The following is a 19,703-nucleotide window of genomic DNA, read 5'->3' on the forward strand; positions in this document are numbered from 1 at the left end:
TTTTAGGGCGCGACCCAAATCCGAGTTTGGTGGACATCTCGCCGACCAAAGCCTCAAACAGCGTATTTTCACATGAAAAAATAACGATTGTATAGATGATTTTTTCAGGAGCCTAAGTTGCTGAGGTCGTTAGCAAGGTCATCAATCTACTCTTTTCTGAAGTACCTATAAGCCTATGCTACAGACAGACACATACCAGTAGTGGTAGTGTGGTCCACTCACCATGAAACAACGCATTTTATTACAAACGTAGGTTTACGTCGTCTCGACGCGACCCATTTTTTGACCCTTTGCGACTCATACTCCGACAATCACAGAATCACACTTTATATAAAAGGCACTTGAGAAGCCTCTATTTGCTGAAGAAGTGTAGTCATGACTTACATATATTCCTGGCTATGTATGTTGCACTGCTTCGGCTCCCATTCTTTCAACAACAATTACATTTAGGAGGCAAGCGGGTGATGACCTGAGTTTATGGAGCAAAGCGGAGAACATCTCTCTTTTCTCCTGTTGAAACCGCCACAGCTTAGCATCAGGCAAACTTTGCAAATGCTGACGCGTTCTTCATTTTCTTCTTCCACGAGATACAACTCATGAAGAGTCAGCAACTGTTGAAATATATTCAAGACCTGTGCAGTCCAACAAAGCCTCAATTGATTAGGGTGTCGTTTGGTTGTTATACATTTGTTAATAACCAATTATTAGTAATTGCAAACCACCACAAAAACCAATAACCATCTTTTATTAGCGAAATATAAACAGATGTCGATAAGAATATAGAACACTTCTTTAAAATTACAAGCACAGTACGTTTCGAAAGTCGCTTAAAAGTTGAAAACAAGAGTAAAAATGCTAGAAGGTATATTTCTGTAGTGCACAGTATCTTCCATAGAAAAATAATCGCTACTGTTATAGATATACTAAGCGCCTGTTAAGTTAAATAAGCTGTACATGCAGTTTGACGGTTGAAAGTATAGAAATCACTGCAAAGACTTCATTCAATTCATTATTTCAACACTTGAACTTGAAGTATTGTGTCACAGTGGCGCTTGTAAGCCTAAGGATGTGGCAAAAATACTGCAGGGCGCTGTTCACTATGTCACTTTGCTGGCGGGTGAAAACTGCGCCAACATCGCTTTTTCCCGCTCGTGTCTTTCGCGGAGACTTTTCAGCAGTTCCCAGTCCACCGCGTCAGTCATTGTCTCATCTTTTTCATGTGATTCGTGATTGCCATCGTCATGTGAGGGGCTTGCTTGCGGTGGTAATTTAGGTCTTGGAACCCGCCTGGCGTATTCCATAGCCTAAGTCGAATAAGTAAAGTCATTTACAAGGTCTTTCAAGTATCAGCGGCAGAAATTCGCCAGCGCGGACTTACCCTTTTCTTTCTTTCTTTTATTTCTCGCCTTTTCTCTTCGCTCTCCGTTGCCATGGTGAACCTCTGTCTTCCATCATCCCCGTTAGAGTGTACTAGCGTATCCTCCTCTTGCGAGGAATTCCTAGCGGTCACCACAGTATTGTGTTTATGTTCCTGGCGGATGAATTCGGCGTATTTCCGCGCGCGTTCCACTTTCTCCATCTGTGCGTGGACGGTTTAGCAAACAACTCTAAATCTCACGCCGTTTACCCAAAATGCAAATCTTCAACGTCTTATTTACAGCTTATGAAAATTTTTATAAAACTCTGTTTGTGTTCCAACCACAAATCAGCAAAGTATCATATAAATGGAAAAACAGGAAACACTCTTGTAGCAAACGGTAGATTACCTTTGATCTTGCCGCGGTCAAATCGGGACCGAGACCACCGAGGTTGACGTCTTTTTTGAGATTTTTATAATCAGACAAAGTGTAACGCTGCAAACAGAAGTTAAATTTGACAGAAAACTCAAGTCAAACAAACTACTGCGAGCCTAATCGCCAGCCAAGAATTGTCAATTCAAGCCGGTCCTTAGGAACAAGATTATACGATTCGTATTTCCATTTTCGATCATTTTAAGTACGTCATTCAATTTCAAAACTATCATCGACCATTATGAAAAGCCGATAATCTTATGAATCATCCTGACATTAGAAGCAGAACCTTGTAGCCGGGTTTTTGTTTCTTCCTTTGGTACTGCAACAAATAACTTCCACCACCTTCTTCTGAATCTGATAAGCTCCTCCTCGGCGAATGCTCCACGATTCCACTGTCGTAACTGTTATCGTTCGGCCGCGGGGATTCTTTCACGACCCCGATGATAGGGGGTAAAACCGGTACCAATTGCGGATGGACAGCTGGAAAAACGACAGCGGTTCCACGGTAAATTTGACGGTTACTTAGTAGCAAAGCTGTCTTAATCGAGCAAAGTGCTAATTTTTGTGGTACTCAAAAGTACTCGTAACTATACAGTAGCTTACTAATGTTACATACAGTAAGTTAGTATCATTAAACTGAAAACCAAGCTAAGAACAGAAATGGAAGTTAAATATTATTCGCAAACGGGGGAAATTTTTTTTCTGTGGAATGTTAACACTTGCTGCTTAAACAATACAACACAAATAATAAAAATTACAAAGAGCTTCACATTCTCACTACTCACCAGGCGTGGTAGGAAATAATCCATTGTTATAGTTCTCCGTGTTTTCATAATTCCTGGCCATTGATCTGGGATCTCTCCTACCACGCTTTGCCCCAGGAGGGGTTGGCGGTAATGGAACGGGATATCTGTACCCCACATGTGATCCAACTGGAACAGGGATTTTTGACCCTGGGGTGGGCGGGGTTTGACCCCGGACATTTGGGGCAAAATTAACATGTTTCCCCTCATTACTTAGGGGTTTTAGGGGGCCGGATGGGACCACTGAGTCTGAATTTCTGCGGAACCTACCCGATGAAAGGGGTTTGTCTTCAAAGGTGAAATCTCCGTTTATCTTTGTGGGGCTCAGGGGAATCCCATGGTTTGGGGGTAAAGCAAAATTTTGGTTGTAGTGCACAGGTGGACGTGATGGGAGCAGCCTTTGTTGGTACGCCTTAATAATATATCAAACTTTTACTAAGAATGAACCATAGTAATAAAATCTGTAAAGTAAGCAAAGCGTACAAAAGTATCATAGTCCGCATTATTTTTCGCTCAACTTGTCCAAACAAAACCAGAAACCATTGCTAGCGATACAGAATTTTAATTAGCCACTTTACGCTTAACGGTATTAAAAGCGATGAGTCGTTCTTTTGTCAACCTGAACAGACCGGTTTTGCACAACTAAACATATCTAAAGCATTGCCCACCTGCATTATAGGACTAGGTTGGTGATTGCTGAAGTTTTCCCGTCTGACTGGATAAAACATTTCTGCGTCTCTGCGCTGTTGCGTTCCATATCTTTGCTCCGGGTCATGGTAAGTCTGAACGGTCCTTGCCGGTCCGCCGTCATTTTGATCACGTCTTGGGCTACTTTGGTCCCCATGGTTTGTGTTGTGCGTTTTAGGATGATCGTTGGTGTAGCGAGCATCAGGGCTTGTCTCATAATGGTTCACTTCTTCTCGGCTTAAAGCACGGTGTGGGTTTCTGGGCGAAATTTCCCGATGGAAAACAGAGAAGGCGGGGTGGTTGTCAAAGTTACTGTCCCTTCCACTTCCAGGCATTTGTGCAATATAGCCGGGTACTGAGATGTTTGTGGTGTTTTCTGAAACACTTTTCGAATTCAACGAGCGATCTACATAAAGCAAGAGAGATTACAAGTAATAAGATCTGCACATTGTCCATGCTGCATCCTGGTAAGCTAATTGGGGCCAATCGTTGCAGAGTACTGCATGTAGACACTATTCTATGTTTACATAATACTAATGAAAAGGTACTTTTTCAGCACAATCTCGCTTATATTTTCACTAATTTTCAAAGCGAACTGCTCTGCAAGTAAGTAAGTAAGTATTGCAAAATTCTAAAAAAATTACTTGGTGAAAGGACTTGAATATTTCCAGTAATATCTTCAGGTGCAAACTTGGGCACTTTTTTGTTGCTGCCAACTTCACGCAAAGTCTGTCTCTGTGGGGTTCTTTGTGGTTTGATTTCTTTCGCAACTTTCAACTTCTGCGCCTGAAACGAATGAGCAAAGAAGTTATAAAAACGTGGCTTGTTTTATAACCATTCGGTCATACATACATAGTGGCCAATGTATAATAAATACAGAGCTCGGGGAAAAACTTCAATTGTCCGCGGTAATCTGAACATCGCGGCTCAGGTTTCTAATTAAGGCAGACAAAGAGCGGAAAACATAGAAGTATCATTCACCTGTAGGCGCCATTTTTCTTCCAACGTAAGATTGGGATCAGCTTCGTCACTCTGGGGCATGGGGGCTTTTGAGGGACCGGGGTCGCCTTCTTTATTCCTACTGGTCTCCGACTTTGGTCTTTGCTGAACAATCTGTGCCTGTTGCTGTTTCTTCCTGTTTTTTTTGGCAAACATTTCCAAATATGATGCGGAATTGCTTTTCCTGCCCAACCTACATGACCAAAAAAGGTCAACACCTCACACAGTTGATCTTATTGTACATGGAGTTACATGGCAATGCATAGATGGTACTGTAAGTTATACGAAGCATGTATTATTACAACGTTGCTCGTCGTATTTTTACGCCTAAACAAAGTCTTACGATGTATTTAACTTAAACTATAGCGGATTATTCACACGAAATTTGTAACAATCATAATTTTTGCGGCACCTTGACTTGTTATATTCAATATAATCTTTATCAGCTTTTGGGGTCTTTGGTGGGGTCGGGTAAAACACTTTCGCTTCATTCATTGTAGTTGGCGGGGGTTCTTCACTTGCTAAAGCAGACACGTTGAGTGAATTGTTTTGGCTGGGGGGTGTATCTGATGAAACAAGGTTATCTGGGAAAATTATGTTAATAACCTGTCTACGACCAATAAGTAAATCAATTAAAAGAACAGCAATTGTTAACACTACAGTACCTTTCGCTTGGTTCAAGTTTATTTTCCTTATATTGCTTCTGTTGTTGTTCATCCTATTTTGTATGTTCTCTGCATTGATTTCTGTCAGCGGTGGTTTGGACTTTGGGTAGGAAACAGGTGGTTTCAAGTTTGTTCTGTTTAAATGCATTGGATGTAGCAAATCAGCTAAAGTCACTGTCATTGCCAGATATACCGTATATTAGGTTATGGACTAGATGATAAATTTTTATTAACTTTACGATGCAAAAATTATGAATAGGTTTTCACACAAGGAAAGCAAGTTTCACAAGTATAAAACATCTGATTATGGCCTATGGGTAGATTTAAGAAGTTGTGAATATTTTAAGTTCGATTAGGTGCTCAAGAAACAATCAATCAATCTGGGAAAAAATCGGGAATAACAAAAACTTCCATGTTGGCAAGAAATGTTATGAGTATGGCACCAGTGTTATCATTACACGAGTTTCAAATTCTGGAGATTTTACGTAATAAAAATGTCTGGATTATTTAATATCTAATGCTAAGAATCCTGAAAAATTGGGTGCAAAACCTCTCGAGAAGAGTTAAGATCTAGTTAACACTGTTATTTAACATTATTCCACGTTATTATTTACTATTATTAAAATCTAGTTAACTTTATCATTTATCATTATTAAAATCTAGTTAGAATTATTCTTAAAGCATACACTTATCGCTTCACTAACCTTTTAACAGAGTTTATTCCTGTCTGTCGGTTACTGGATGGAGGGTATGCTGACCAATGGGATTCCTCCTCTGTTTAATACAACAAACCAGGCAATGACTTTAGTTATCACAGGTTAGTAACAAAGGATATAGCTGGATAATAATACCCAATAAATGTATAATATTGTTATTCGGAATATTAATATGAAAATATGTTTTAAACAGAACGTTATGACTACGTGCGATACTATATTTTCTCACAGCACTCACCTATCGTGGGATGGTGTTCACTTTCAAGCATTTTCCTAAACTCTTCTTCATAATGTTCGTTGACTCTCTTCATCAAATCGGGATTCGAACTCAGTCTTACGGGAGCATTTCTATTTTCAAAAGTAGATTAATGCAGTCAAGGTTTAACCGAGAAATCATACATATTATAACGCCAGACCTTAGCATAAAAGCATGTTATGAGAACATGTGGGTTGAGTTGAGTTAAATTTTAAGAATACGTTATTGCAAAGTATTACGAAAACTATCACAACATGACAAATTAACAGCGCCCAATGATCTCGAAGACAAATTGATCACCTGTCAGTTAGATATTTAACTCAAATTTACCTGTGCAGCATTTCTGAATGGGGAGGATGCATGGGATTGTGTGACAATGCTTCTTCTTTTCTAAAACAGAACAAACGGTGTCATTATTTATGAAAGAACAAGCTGAAAAATAGCCGTGATCTGGTGACAATATCAAATATATTGTTGTTATTTGTCTGTTATTTCAATCAAAAATTATAATCCAATCTATAGCGTAATTATAAACTATAGCAGTGTAATAAAGGATGGTTATAAAATATTCATTTTTCATGAACAGTAGTTGAGTCGAAACAAAAACTGGCACAGGAAAATTTAGCTTAAGATGAAGTACATAAGTACAGGAAAGCAACGAAAATAATCTGAACCACCCACTTAGTATCTTAAATTTCTATCACCCACCGATGTCGACTTGCAAGTGTTCAATCCGTGTATATGAAATAATACCTGGTGGGAGATAAATCAGGGTTGTGGATGGTTATTTCTCCTCCATCTGTTATTAAAGAAGTCGTGGATGAAATCTTCACACTAACATTATCATGGACTCTCTCTGGGTTCGTTGGGGCAGGTGGAAGCCTGGAAAAATTGTAGTTGACAGGAGTATAACAAATTAAGTAGGAAACGTAAGTTGTTTAACACTGCCTTGTTTAATATTACAACATAAAAAGGAACAACTGCGGGGTAAAATCTTTTGCAACAAAAAAAATCTGTTTTAAAAAGTGAAATCACACATACTTAGGTGCATTTTGAAAATCGATAACGATCCCATCATCTTGAATGGATTTTTGTGATACTTCACCTCGCCACTCTGGGTTGTATCTTAAATAAGCGTAACGATCACTTCTGGGATTACTGCTGGCATACGAGGCCCCATTTCTCCTGATAACGTTTACAAAGTTATGTTCATATTAAGGCACTTCTCTGACCTAAGACATACTATAGCAGTTGCACGAAAACACAAGAAAACCCTCAAAAAATCTACACAAAACATAACTTTCACAATGCAGTAAGTTTAACACTAAACTTTCGATAAAATGTTGTTGTTTTAGCTTTCAAAAATAACAAAATATAGCAAATACTTTTTGTAATAAATTGCCCTGTCTGCACATACCCTGTCTGGCTGCTTTCTCCTGTGGACGCGGTCAATGGCTCTTCGGATGTTAAATATTGCTCCTCTGTTTCGAAAGATAATGAATCCTCCACAACTACTGTGTGTATATCGTCTTCCTCAGAGTCGGGCCGTGGCTTTGCCTCTTCTAAAGAGTCGTGTGATAAACTTTGATGGATTACAGGATGGATGACTGCGTTATTCATCAATTTCATTGGTTTATTCCCAATCAATGTATGGTCCACATCACCTAGCACATATAAACATCATGCCAATTAAAATATTCCAGGTATACATATGTTAACTTTACATGCATTGATGTAAACACTATTTGATATGTGCACTGCCATACTGCGGAAGTTCTTGACAATGTTTAACATACTTTAAATTACAGCGTATTTAATAGAATACATATTAAACAAAAAATAATTGACTGATGTTAACAAATTTCAATAACATAGTTCACTAAACAGCAATTTCAACACTTTACTGGTACGATACAGAAATTTATTTCTGCCAACGTTTCGTTAACCCATTTGGGTCAGGATTAGCTTAATCAGGACAAGATTGAACATTAAAAATTAGCAAAAAGTATAGAAATACTATTACTTAAATTTAGAAATGCTTGCTTAATAAACCTAATTTGGATGGGTTTACAAAACGTCAGCAGAAATTTATCTCTGTAGGGCATTATATTTGCTGTTAATACGCCTGGTGGCATCCACAATATTTTTAACTATTTCCTAAATTATCAGCAGAATACTATTCTAACGTTGCATCAATTTCTTCAAACTAATAACACAATAAAATTTATTCATCTTAGTCGTATGAAAACCAAAAGTTTGCTAAAACCACTAGAAATGGACACACGCAAGAAGACGCAATCAATTACATTCACTGTATCACGAAAGTGAGAAAAAATCTTTGCAACCTGCTCATTATAAAACAATGGGACATAATTATAGGTGCTTTGTGGTCACACACAACAATAACTCATAGAAGTTATCTGGCTCTGGATGTATTAGAAGATATGGTAAATGTAATATCATATCAACTAAACACTAATGAATACAAAATACCAACTAAATATGATACCAACAATACAAAATATACACAATGTTTGGTTTGTTATAGTGAATCAACTTTATCTATCAGTTGCAAACAACTATCACACAACGCTTCTTGATAGAAAGAGTTTCAGTGTGCATAATTTTTAGTTATAATATACATATCTAATTATCATTTATGTTGGTCATCTTTCGGCGCTAAATTAAAGTAGACGACCCACCTGCTGAATAGGACATTTGTTCCGATGCATTTTCATTATAAACTGTTCCAAGCTGTGGTGGTAAAACTGGATATGTTTTAAAGGACGTGTGATAACTACCATTCTTTTTCACCTAAAAAAAGTTGATTCGCAACCAGTCATCAATAATGCACAGCAAAAAAAAAACATAAGAAACTAGCAAAATTACTTTAATCCGATTTAAGTCATCGTGATCATAAGAATTTTCACTCAATCGATCCAGGCTAAGATGTAGTTGAGCTTGCAAGCTTTGTGTGATATTGCCTTGATTGCCAACTACATTGTTATCAGTATTCAACTGACCTAAGAAGGAATCAAAGTGCATTGCATTACTTTGAAAAAATGCACTGGTATATCATCACTAGCAGTACATCTTTGTCGATTAAAAAGGTTTCTTACCTTTGAGTTCCTGTTGGCAATTGCTGTTGTTGTTATTAGCATTACTAAAGTTATTGGTGGGACGGCTTTTAACTCTTCTTCCACTGTTTGTAACAAACTCTTCCTCGTCAGATACAGGATTTGGATGAGGAAAATCTACTCGATATGTTTCCTGGGAATACAAAATCATAAAATAAACTATAGAGGCTGATTGCATGGACTGAGTAGAATAGCTCAGCAGTAGCATTCTTGCTTGATTTAGTTTTACATTTTTGTGTGTGATGGGATTTTTATATTAATCAATATTTCTGGATTTCTGTACTTCTTTTCCGGTTGATTACATTTTAAATATTTTTGTGAGTGCCTTTTTCAAGACAAGTAGGTCACATAGCTTGTTGTTAAAGATAAGCAGCTGGCTTGGGAAAGAAGATCTCATTCGAAATTTGCTTTTATCACAGTTATCTCGGATTAAGTTGAAGTTAGACTTAAGTTAAGTTTCAATGCTACGGTTTCGAAGCTTGGTTAACAAGGAACTGGAAAAAACAACAGCTTCAAAGTGAAACATACAACTTTTTTTCGGTGAAACAGTTACAGCTATTTCTCCTTTAGTTCAGGTCACAATTTTACAAACTCCGCACGAGTTGTTGCAAAAAAGTCAACTTAGTTGCACTGGATCAAGAGTCTTTAATTACTTTTGATAAATGGTCCTGGAGTCCTGTGACTAAAACATCTTGTGACTAAAACATCTTGTGAACATGACTTTTTGCAAAATAGTTTCAAGTGAACAGCATCATCATACTGGTAGTGATCGTAGCAAGGTTATGGAGCAAGTTTGTTACGAGCAGCAAGGTTATGTAACATGAGTATGAATTATAGACAAATAGGCGAAACAATTTTAAAGTGGTAGAAGCTTGTAAAGCAAGCTGTAAGTTTAGAGATTTTCTTGTGACACAAACCAACTTTTGCGAGACTTTGCATTAGATTTGACTAATACAGATGAATTCAATGATATTTTGTGCAACAAACAAAAACCAAACTTAGCTCTATTGTTTTGCTGAAATAAATTTCACCCCATATAATTTGTCAATGTCATTTCCATTTCTTGTGGGGAACAAACACTGCTCAAGGATCATACAAATAAGTATTTTAGTGATCCTCACACTGCCGTAACAACAGTAAGTAATGCACACAAAATAAACTATTAAGTTAAAAAGAAAAAACTAATTTTACTGATAGTAATTACAGATACTAAACTAGCATCAAACCAATATATTATAAACAGCAACAAACCTTTATGCTGTCATAGTTTAGTGAATCATCCAAATCAACCCCTTGTTCTTTGAATATATTCATTTTTACTTTATAAGTTTTAAAAGCCTGATTGCATTTGATCTAACGCATTATCGATTTCTTATTCAATAACTTAGTTATTTCGAACATAAAAATACAAATCTATTTAAGATTTTTAGCAAATTGGTGTTCTATTTAATGTACCGATATAAATCCTATCACTGAAACTTCACCATGTGGGTAAAGTTCATCTCAAACTAGTCTAACAGCTCTAAGTTTGTTTCACATGTTTTTTGGTTCTTCAAAGGCCTAAATAGGCTTGTCGAATTAATAGTCTACCTTGTATGTAGCATAATAGTCTGCAAGGTCTAGTTCACAGATTACAGTATAAGCAGAAAAGCTAACATATAGCCTATAGGCTAGGCGGGCTACTGGTCTACCATATTCTGACATTAGTTTACCGGTACCACTTTAATAGCCAGATACCACTTTAATGGCAGAATAAAAATTTACACACATGATTAATGTTGATTCTTAAAAGAAACACGAAGACTACCCGATGCTTTCTACACAATCTTATAATGTTTAAGACGAAAATCGAAAGTGTATCAGCCCAACTTGAATCTATTGCAACTAATAGCGTTGGGACCTTAACAACTTCAAACAACAAACGATGCCTATACGGCGCTACAAAATTAAAAATTTGTTTTTAAACAAAAATGTTATGATGTTTTAAAAGGATTGGTAAATTTAAATATGTTTTGCTATATGCAATCGTGATTTAATAAAATTTAAAAAACTAATTATAACAAATTGTTGATATCTTAATTGGTAGATATGTAAATGTGACTTAAATTTGTCACACCCATTACAACAATGTTGTATTTTATGAAGCTCATTACATTGGTGGCAAGAAGAATGACTGTACGTGGCAAATTTTATAGAATTAATTATAATTTATCAATATCAAAATACTTATATTAGAAGTATACTAGGAAATTAATCTACACTAAACTACTTTATATTACGTTGAAAAAACTTTCAGGCCATATTTTTTGATTTATTTCAGTATTAGAATTTGTGGCTTTAAACTATGCGCCAACTAAGTGGCGTCTACAATTTTGACCCAATCTCACACAGAACGTCGTAGGTTACAGTGTTAACACAACAAATATCTTTTTATAAATGAAATTAATCTTTCAAGATGACATGGTTTGATAAATATTTGGCTTATAGCCTCATCGTGAATTATAAATATAGGCTACTAACGTAAGTTGTAATTAAATATAAAAGCTATAACTTATATGAGCCAGCATGGAGGGCACTGGCTTAAGAACTGTTTATTTCTAATTAAGATTTAAGATTTAAGATTTAAGGCAGTTAATTTAAGGTTTTATTTATAACACAACGAAGCATGCGCATTGCGCAAGTACCAAATAAAGTACAGTGTTATCGTGGAAGAACAAGGTAGTGCAACATATTATCTTACATTACATTAAAAGTCAAACTCAAAATCTCAAGCTTACAGCATTTCTTTCAATCAAGTCAATAAGCGAAGAAGCATAAAAGTGAACTTAGGTAGTAATGCATGATCCGATAAGGTAAACCAATTCACATAACAAAAGTGCATCTGATAGTGTTATGTCTATACTCTAAGTGTAAGTCAACTTGCAAAAATTACTGTTTAGTGAAGAACGTTCTGAAAACAAATCAAACCCGAGTGTCGTCAACAATCACTGTAGCAGACCGTTCAATGGACACCATTAATAGGTAAGATTACTAAGACAGAAACTTAAAATGGATACAGGAAACGTGACTTAATGTCAAGACAAGTGAAAAACTCGGCAAAATAAATTGAAAAATGGCAAAATACCGGCAATTTTTAACACAAATTAACTTGATTTCATAAATTAAAAACACAACTGAATGACAGAGACAAAGTGATCTTGGCAACATCGCCGAAATATTTTCTATTTTTTTGTAGATTCTTTCACCATTTCCAACTTTCTTCGTTCGCGTTCGCTTATTAAATTCTGTACTTCGCTCAGCATAAAATTGAGTGGATCTTCCGGCCGGGAGTAGACCATGTGTTCTGTGATTTCCTACAAAAAACCATAGTACCATAGTATTTTTAACGTGACAGCCTACACATTCTGCAAAACAGTAGCCTAACGAAAGTAACCTTGTGTTCAATATGTTATCAACGGAACGTTTTTTGAAAAATTAAGCTCTCAAATTTGATCTATTATTAAAACTTTAGCAGTTACCCGAAATAAGTGAAGGATGTTATGTTTCTCCATATAGGTTACAGCCCGGTCGTATGGGTCTTCGTAATGAGGGACGCTGTCTGGGCCAAGCACGTCCCCTACATGGGGCGTAACCGGGCTTCGTCCGGGAGTACCCTCTTCGTTGGGTTCGTTTCCTTCCGTCAAAAGCACCCGCTTCTCCGGTTCAGAAGCCATTATTTTAAATAGAAATCTTACTCCTAAAGACCAATAAAGGAGAGATAATCTGTAAGTAGGCTACTTAGGTCTGAGAAATTTTTTGGAAGAAGTAAAATAATTAAAATGAAAATATTTTTTGAACAAGTTTTATGTTTCCTTAAATGTAGGCTACAGCCTAAGAGTTATTAATAATATTTTCTATTAATCTGTAGATCTCAACGTTAACGGGCAAAAAAATTTTTCCCTCTCTGGCTAGTATCCAATATCCATAACCTTTCACAAAATGACCGGTACCAGTAGCAAAAAACAAACGAAAAGATCTTTGCGACGTTTTAGCGATTTTAACAGACGCCGGTTCACATTCACACCCGTCGAGCTGTTTACTTTGTAACTCGATAATGATGGGTCTTGGCATTTGTGTTTGTCTAACAAACATAATCACGTCTAGATAATAAATTACAAGATTTGAGAGATGAGAGTTTTCATGGAAACTGAACCGTCATCGTTTACTCGTTTGCTTAAAGAAATCTCGCATTTGCTGGATTCTGGACACTATATTTGTTAAACGCCGGAACCCTGAGTTTGAAGGCTCAAGTGTGACCAATGGAAAGTGAATATATGCTTATATACGAAATTTCATTTACAGTGATGCTTTCGTTGAATTATTGAGCGTAACGCTGCACTGCTGATATGGTTTTACCTTCTGGTTTCATGATTTCTATACGCCTGCTAATGCTAATGAAAACTTATAAGAAACAGTTCACTTATCTTCGCGCTGCTTTTAGCTAAACTTTCGGAACCCGTGCGATCTAGGCGAAAAAGTATATAGCGTTCGTTTCTGTTTACAAACTCTAAAACGTACAGCTTTCTGTGCCTCAAGAGCTGAATTGTCAACAAACGTATTTGCTGAATCAACAGCCCAACCTTGCACTTAAATTAGCGACTTATGCTTAAGCGGTTTCAAAAATCTTTTGTTCCAGTCCCGCTTCTTAAGCAGTGCTTAACGATCCTTCAAAAAAATCGCGGCTAGTTTATCAGCGCAAAGCGACTGAGACGTAGCGCGCTTTGGCTGTGGCGCGTTGCCCTTGGAGACGGGTTTGGTAATCAGCCAAGCGTGACTCGTGTGGCCCTAAGTGACGTCACATTAGGTGTAATATGATTAAGATCTACTTATAAAAAGTAAATATTTGACACAACCCCGATCGGATTTCAGAAAGCAAATTGCTTCGCAGTGTCATTTATGGGGTTAGGATAAGGCGGAGCATATTTTGGTTGCATAATTTCTTTGATGAATTTCTCTAAAGCTTGAAAACGTTAGAGCGTAAAGTTTTTATCTGTTCGATCAATAGAACTGTGTGCAGACTGCAGTCGCATAATCAGGAATACTACGTCCCAGTTTACCTTAATTGTAGCATGATAATGAAACGCCAGTGGTTCATCATATGTTATTACGTCATGTTTTCATAACAGAAGAAAGTAAAAGGAGAGAGTATTTGAAAATAAAAGTAATTTTTTATCTTCGTCTGCTTTGTTTCGCAGAGAGCACAATGCAACAAAAGCCTCATAAGTTTTATCCAAATCTTTGAAAACCGGTATTTTTTTTCAGTAAAGTAAACATTGTGTCTTACCAAGCAATACAAGACCATGGTAAATATCAGTTTTAAGATTGTTAGGCGACTTGTGTAATCCGATTACGGTTTCGGAAACCTTAAATCTTCTAAAATTAGAAAGTTGAATTATGTGATTTCGTTTAAGAGAAAAGAAATATATCTCAATCAAACGCAATTATTGCCCAAAAAATACTGCAAAATATGAACAATACCTAAAGTATACAAAGATGGTATGCAACTCCCAAAGATAAAAGACATAGATACGGATATTATAAAACATAAGTTAAGTGTTTGTAATATAACGAACATATTTGCCATAAAGGCCACGTCAAACGAAAAATGCTAAAAAAATATCTTTCAAGGAGAAATAAAAGTCTAAAGTGCAAGTTAGAACGACGAGACAAGACATTAAAGAACGACTCTATCATCGTAGTACACTTGAGGTTTCTTTGTTGTTGAGACAACTGGATCTATCCTTAGGTTAAAAAATAATCACCTTTCCAAGAAATGAAAGTTGTTGAAAAGGCAGAATTTCTCATCAGTCAGATAAATTTCTTTAAGATCAGTTCAAATAAAGCTAAGTGACGTGTATGGATGAAAGTCGCTAAGAGAATCAAAATATATTTGAAGAAGTATTAGTCACAACATTCGTAAGCATCAAGACAAATACCTACATTCTGCCGATTACTTGGAAAGATTTTGGAAACCCAATTATTATCAGCCGCGTCTTCAGTAATAAGGTACAGCTACAGACAGCCGCCGCCCATAAGTACCAACAATCAATTATTATATTATACAAGCACGCCTCATGGAAAGGAATGCCGAAAATTAGATATTTTAGTTGCGCTTTGTGTCTGGCGTTTAGACCGCGTGTAAAGAATGTTAATATCGGTTGCTATATAAGGTAGCAATGCAGCATACTCATCAGACCATCCTGCTGGTCTATATCTTAAGAAACATCTGTATAAAGTTGTTTAGAATTTGCAGATAACGTTGGATATAAGTGCAAAGGCCGCAGTGTGAATGTTATAGTTCTTCAACTGTAAAAATGTCAGATAAAAATTTTCTTTATTTCCTTCTGCTGCTGTTGGCGGGAGTTCTTGGGATTATGACGTCATCTCGTACACACCACAACCATCCAAGACTGATACGGCAACAGGTAAGGTTTAAAATATTCAAAGTTTTATAAGTTAGTAAATTAAATATTAAGATTTTTATGTAACTTTTTCCCATGGCAACAGTCTACCAATCGGATGCTTAAACCATTTCAGCTTGATAAGTTTTGTTTAAACGTTAAAACAAACTGACGTCATGGATATTATTGAGCATGTAACAGTGAACGAGAAATTCTTTTTAGCGAAGAAGTTTACTTCGCCGATTAAAAATTCCGGGGTCCCCCTCCGAGCAAATGAGGCAAACAACGTTATTTAACCCCAAGGACAATTGCCCCAGGTACCCATCTCGCCCCACTACCGAGATCTGCACAAAATTACCCTGTTCCAGCGAGGCAGACTGTCAGGTAAGAATTTGCATTAATTTTTATTAAACAGAGCATCTTAATTTTAAAACATTGCAGTAAGAAATTTTTTCTGACACTTTTCGCGATATAGTTCCTGCTACACAGCAACGCATTATATCATCAAATATGTTGACAATCACAACAAACATGAGTCGTTGAAAGATATCTATCAACTAAAATTAAAATAAATAACTATCCGTGGTTGAGTGATACCCTGCATCCATAGAAATCGCACGAAAGCTGCTGCTTCAACGGATGCATCTTTACCTGCTCTCCTCCTACGTTTTATCCTCCTCTGTTCGACTGGAAGACTCTGGCCACCTCTGAGATGCGACTGGCAGGGGTCCGACTTAAGGAGTAAGATTCATTGGTCCAATTAGCAAGTTATTCCTTATAAAAAAATTAATAATCAAACAAAATATTGATTATTGAATCTTAATTAGATATTAGTTTGTATAGTTATATATCGCATGGCGCTTTTAAACGAAATGTGTTGAGATGTGATTATTATAGTGCAAGAGATCAGGATTTGCGATTTTATTGTAATAAATTCTTAACTTATGTCATATACGCTCCATTCAATATTTATGAGCTGCTATAACCGAGCGTTAACTTTTTAAGTGATAATTTTCAGTTTTTTACGTTGAAAAAGATGTGTTTAACTCAGCTCAATAAAAATTCTATCGCTAGAATATTAATAAAAACATCAAAGAGTTTTAAATAAAATTCAAATTCAGTAACATTAGTCATAGGCTGACACGTTTTTAAACTAAAGTCGTCAGAACCAATTACAACGATATATATTTACCAAACAATAACTATTTAAGTAAACATCAACAAAAAACGTCAAGCCAAAATTCATGAAACTTTCTTTTCCCTAATTCCCAATTCGTCGCATCTTTGCAGTGTTGATTATGAATTTGAATCCGGCGAGGACTTAATCACAAGCAATAGGGGTCAACCTCATTTGGGGGAAGTGTGTTCGACGACCGTGGATGACGACGGCACGCCGCCCCTTCTCTGTCCTCATGGGTAGGCAAATGCTCTTGAATTTAGAATATATTTCTAATAGTTGGTCAATAAAAGGAATTGTATGTTGTTTGTTTCGTCATAGCTTTATCTGCCACGTCGAAAACCCGGGTGATCCCGATCTTGGAGTGCCCGATAGTGGGCGCTGCATGCCCATTCTGGAAGAAGCTTTGAGTGATTACGTCACTGTCGCAAACGTTGTCGATAAAGTCTCTGACGTATGACTTTTCGACATAAGTACATTGTGGGCTAGCAAGTTGGTTAAAAGGTGTTTCTGTGACTTGCTGGAAGCAAGATTTGCGTTATCACTTCAATGCACGACTGCACGTATTTGTAACAATGTTTCAAACGTTTGAAGAATAAACCTGCCGTTCTTTGCAACTAACCGATCCAATTCACACACGAGTGCTCCAGCTAATATATAGTACATAAATACAGTCGCCAAAGCTCATTTCTCCTTCGAATATGGTTGTATATTGTGATGTCATAATGTAGTTTCATCCCTGACCTGCTGGCTGATCATTGATTGGTTTGGCGCCAGTTTGCTTGTGTTACTGACACTTGATCAGATTCGTAATTATTTGCTGGTGTCTTGGAGCCTAGAGCATTCTCTCAAAGTTTCATTGCCCAATATGTTAAAAAGTGTACGGTCATATGGTACAGACTGCTGGGAGTCCTTTTGTGACTTATGATTACCCTTTGACCTGAGCACACACAGTGTTTTGTTCATTGATACGTCACAAACATAATAGTCGTAAACAATCGGGAGAAGGGACCGTTATTGAGAGAAAGGGGTGTTTACTTGACTTCAACATCCTAAATCTTATCCTGGAGTGTTGGATAACCAACGCTTTCGTAATCACCGGAATTATCCTAAGAATAGAGCAAGGTTAATTATTAGTCAGCTGACAATTGCGCAATAATAGTGTCGTCAGAAAACGTTTGTCATATAAATCACGTGATAAAATGTCAATATTTTCAGGCAATTATATTCTAACGTGTTGGATTGCGTGGGTTCGTATGTGTGCAATTCGCTTGTCCGTTGCTCAATGGTCAAAGTATTTTTACGCCAGCTTAGTGGATTGTTGTGATTATTAAAATGGCCGGATGGACGTTTGTCTGAACAATTAAAAATTAAACTGAAAGAAAGGTCTTAGAATGCTTTTGAAAAGGGGCTGAATGGAATGCTGAAGGTATTCGTTGCCTTGTTCGAGCCATGAAGATTAGTCAGAGGAAGTATATTTGAATTGTGACAAAAGAATGTCTTCTCGCTGGAGTAGATACAAGTCACAATTCTACTTCTCTTTCAGCTTGCATTAATGAGATCTTAGACAGAATATGCTACGTGTGTACGCCTGCGTTCTACTTGTTTTATCATATAAAAGTCAACATTTTTTCGGTGAAGCTGAAGGTTAGATTCAGAAAAACACCAGTGACGGGAAAGCTCAATAGTTCTTTCCATGGAAAGTGACTTTTTCACCGAATGTAAGTCACGCAGCCCGTTGTTAAAGATAGGCGGCTAGGTTAAACAATTTGTATGCAAAAAGTTGATTTTATTTATTTAGGGTTTATTTGAAGTAAAGTTTAGATTTGAAGGAAGATTTAGGATTGTATAGCATGAAATTTAAGTGACGTCAACAAGAAACTGCGAAAAATAACTTCAAACACACGACTTTTTCCGGTACAATAATGACAGTCTTCTTCGTACCGTACGTTAGCTTAAATTGATATCAATTGTGGTCAACTCGAACGCCTTATCTGATGAAGAATGGCGTGGGAGAGACAATTTTTAAGATTTATATCATTGAACTGAGATACTTTCTTCAAAATAAAATTGTTTACCTAAAAACAGCTTATAAAAGCACAGAAGTCTTAGTCATTCAAGGATTTCTTAACAAGGAGATACATTTCACCCCTAAATCTGTTGAATTAATAATGCTAATATATAAAATTTCAAATCGTGAAAATAAATTTGAAGTGCTTAATTTGTTATGAGTTATATGACGACGACTATACATCGTGTGGTCGACTTTTTGCAGTTTTTTTGCTCCTTTATGGATGTCATCACTAAATAACGCTTTTATATGACCATCCATCTGGCAGGGATAAATTTACTTTGAAAACTTGTGCGAGGTGAACAAGAGAAAAAGGATAAAACCGTAGTTTTAATTTGTCAGGCAAGTCAGCAGTTGCTCTGAAGAAAGCCCTGAGAGAAATACTTTGTTATTATCTCGGCCTGTTTAGCACAATATGTACAAAATAGAAGCAGTTTGTTGTTTTTAAACAATAAATTCGTAACCAGCCATGTGTTCGGTTTAATTTGGTTTAAATTGACAGCAGATAGGCCGTGATCTAATTTAGTAAACGAAAAGAATTGAATATAGTTGGTGTGACATTACTCATGTTGATAGTGGAACTAACACAGATTGAATAAAATCTTTGCATCAGAGACATCTTTTGTGTTTTAACTTTGATATCAAATTACCGAGTTGTGTTCTCGAGTTGTTAAGTGACGTCATTTTCAATTTAGTTTAGAGTAGACGGTGTTGAAATCGAATTTAAGCAACTTATACCTGATATAGCCTAGTCGCTAGTAGAGCAATTAAAGCCGAAATGCTTATAAAACATTTATTTGCAGTGAATTATTAACTAATTAGTTCCGGACTAAAGTTATCCTTCAATGCAGTTACATAAACAAACGTGAAACAACAAGAAATACACAGAGTAGGCCTATACATGTCATAGGGAGTAGTTGCAAAACTAATGAAAAATACAACAGGATTAGCGACTTTTA

At 36.5% G+C, this 19,703-nt stretch overlaps 3 protein-coding genes across 5 annotated transcripts; 1 reads left to right on the forward strand and 2 right to left on the reverse strand.

The window, feature by feature from the left end:
- Positions 1-729: 729 nt before the first annotated feature.
- LOC143447079 (uncharacterized) lies at positions 730-10,463 on the reverse strand. Of its 3 annotated transcripts, none has more exons than XM_076947011.1 (20): positions 10,308-10,463; positions 9,039-9,189; positions 8,809-8,942; positions 8,622-8,733; positions 7,337-7,583; positions 6,961-7,104; positions 6,673-6,801; positions 6,250-6,309; positions 5,902-6,011; positions 5,652-5,721; positions 4,948-5,081; positions 4,695-4,866; positions 4,265-4,475; positions 3,928-4,069; positions 3,265-3,689; positions 2,867-3,008; positions 2,080-2,273; positions 1,767-1,853; positions 1,379-1,579; positions 730-1,304 (listed from the first exon to the last, which is right to left on the reverse strand). In XM_076947011.1, the coding sequence occupies exons 1-20, from the start codon at positions 10,368-10,370 to the stop codon at positions 1,098-1,100; spliced, it is 3,135 nt and encodes a 1,044-aa protein (XP_076803126.1). In that variant the 5' UTR covers positions 10,371-10,463; the 3' UTR covers positions 730-1,097. The 3 variants fall into 3 exon arrangements, with proteins under 3 accessions (XP_076803126.1, XP_076803125.1, XP_076803124.1); XM_076947010.1 differs by having other exon boundaries at positions 2,579-3,008; positions 4,695-4,848; positions 10,308-10,461; XM_076947009.1 differs by having other exon boundaries at positions 2,579-3,008; positions 10,308-10,461.
- Positions 10,464-11,677: 1,214 nt separating this feature from the next.
- On the reverse strand, positions 11,678-12,824 carry LOC143446212 (testis-specific expressed protein 55-like). The gene is made up of 2 exons (XM_076945749.1): positions 12,575-12,824; positions 11,678-12,409 (listed from the first exon to the last, which is right to left on the reverse strand). The coding sequence occupies exons 1-2, from the start codon at positions 12,767-12,769 to the stop codon at positions 12,278-12,280; spliced, it is 327 nt and encodes a 108-aa protein (XP_076801864.1). The 5' UTR covers positions 12,770-12,824; the 3' UTR covers positions 11,678-12,277.
- Positions 12,825-15,261: 2,437 nt separating this feature from the next.
- Positions 15,262-17,298, forward strand: LOC143447316 (WAP four-disulfide core domain protein 1-like). The gene is made up of 5 exons (XM_076947366.1): positions 15,262-15,520; positions 15,719-15,880; positions 16,107-16,237; positions 16,787-16,912; positions 16,995-17,298. Exons 1-5 carry the CDS (start codon positions 15,410-15,412, stop codon positions 17,131-17,133), a joined length of 669 nt encoding a protein of 222 aa, XP_076803481.1. The 5' UTR covers positions 15,262-15,409; the 3' UTR covers positions 17,134-17,298.
- The last annotated feature ends 2,405 nt before the right edge of the window (positions 17,299-19,703 follow it).

Source organism: Clavelina lepadiformis, chromosome 2 (genome assembly GCF_947623445.1).
Source record: "Clavelina lepadiformis chromosome 2, kaClaLepa1.1, whole genome shotgun sequence".
Lineage (NCBI taxonomy): Eukaryota > Metazoa > Chordata > Ascidiacea > Aplousobranchia > Clavelinidae > Clavelina > Clavelina lepadiformis.

Bases quoted from the DNA above. Each gene is read 5' to 3' on its own strand.
- LOC143447079 (XM_076947009.1), bottom strand. From the start codon at position 10,370: ATGAATATATTCAAAGAACAAGGGGTTGATTTGGATGATTCACTAAAC. The intron at 3,690-3,927 runs GTAATTTTTTTA...TGCTTTATGTAG, and splicing joins TATTCAAGTCCTTTCACCAA to ATCGCTCGTTGAATTCGAAA. The intron at 1,305-1,378 runs GTAAGTCCGCGC...TATTCGACTTAG, and splicing joins TAAAAGAAAGAAAGAAAAGG to GCTATGGAATACGCCAGGCG.
- LOC143446212 (XM_076945749.1), bottom strand. From the start codon at position 12,769: ATGGCTTCTGAACCGGAGAAGCGGGTGCTTTTGACGGAAGGAAACGAA. The intron at 12,410-12,574 runs GTAACTGCTAAA...GGTTTTTTGTAG, and splicing joins ACATCCTTCACTTATTTCGG to GAAATCACAGAACACATGGT.
- LOC143447316 (XM_076947366.1), top strand. From the start codon at position 15,410: ATGTCAGATAAAAATTTTCTTTATTTCCTTCTGCTGCTGTTGGCGGGA. The intron at 16,238-16,786 runs GTAAGATTCATT...GCATCTTTGCAG, and splicing joins GCAGGGGTCCGACTTAAGGA to TGTTGATTATGAATTTGAAT. The intron at 16,913-16,994 runs GTAGGCAAATGC...GTTTCGTCATAG, and splicing joins CCCCTTCTCTGTCCTCATGG to CTTTATCTGCCACGTCGAAA.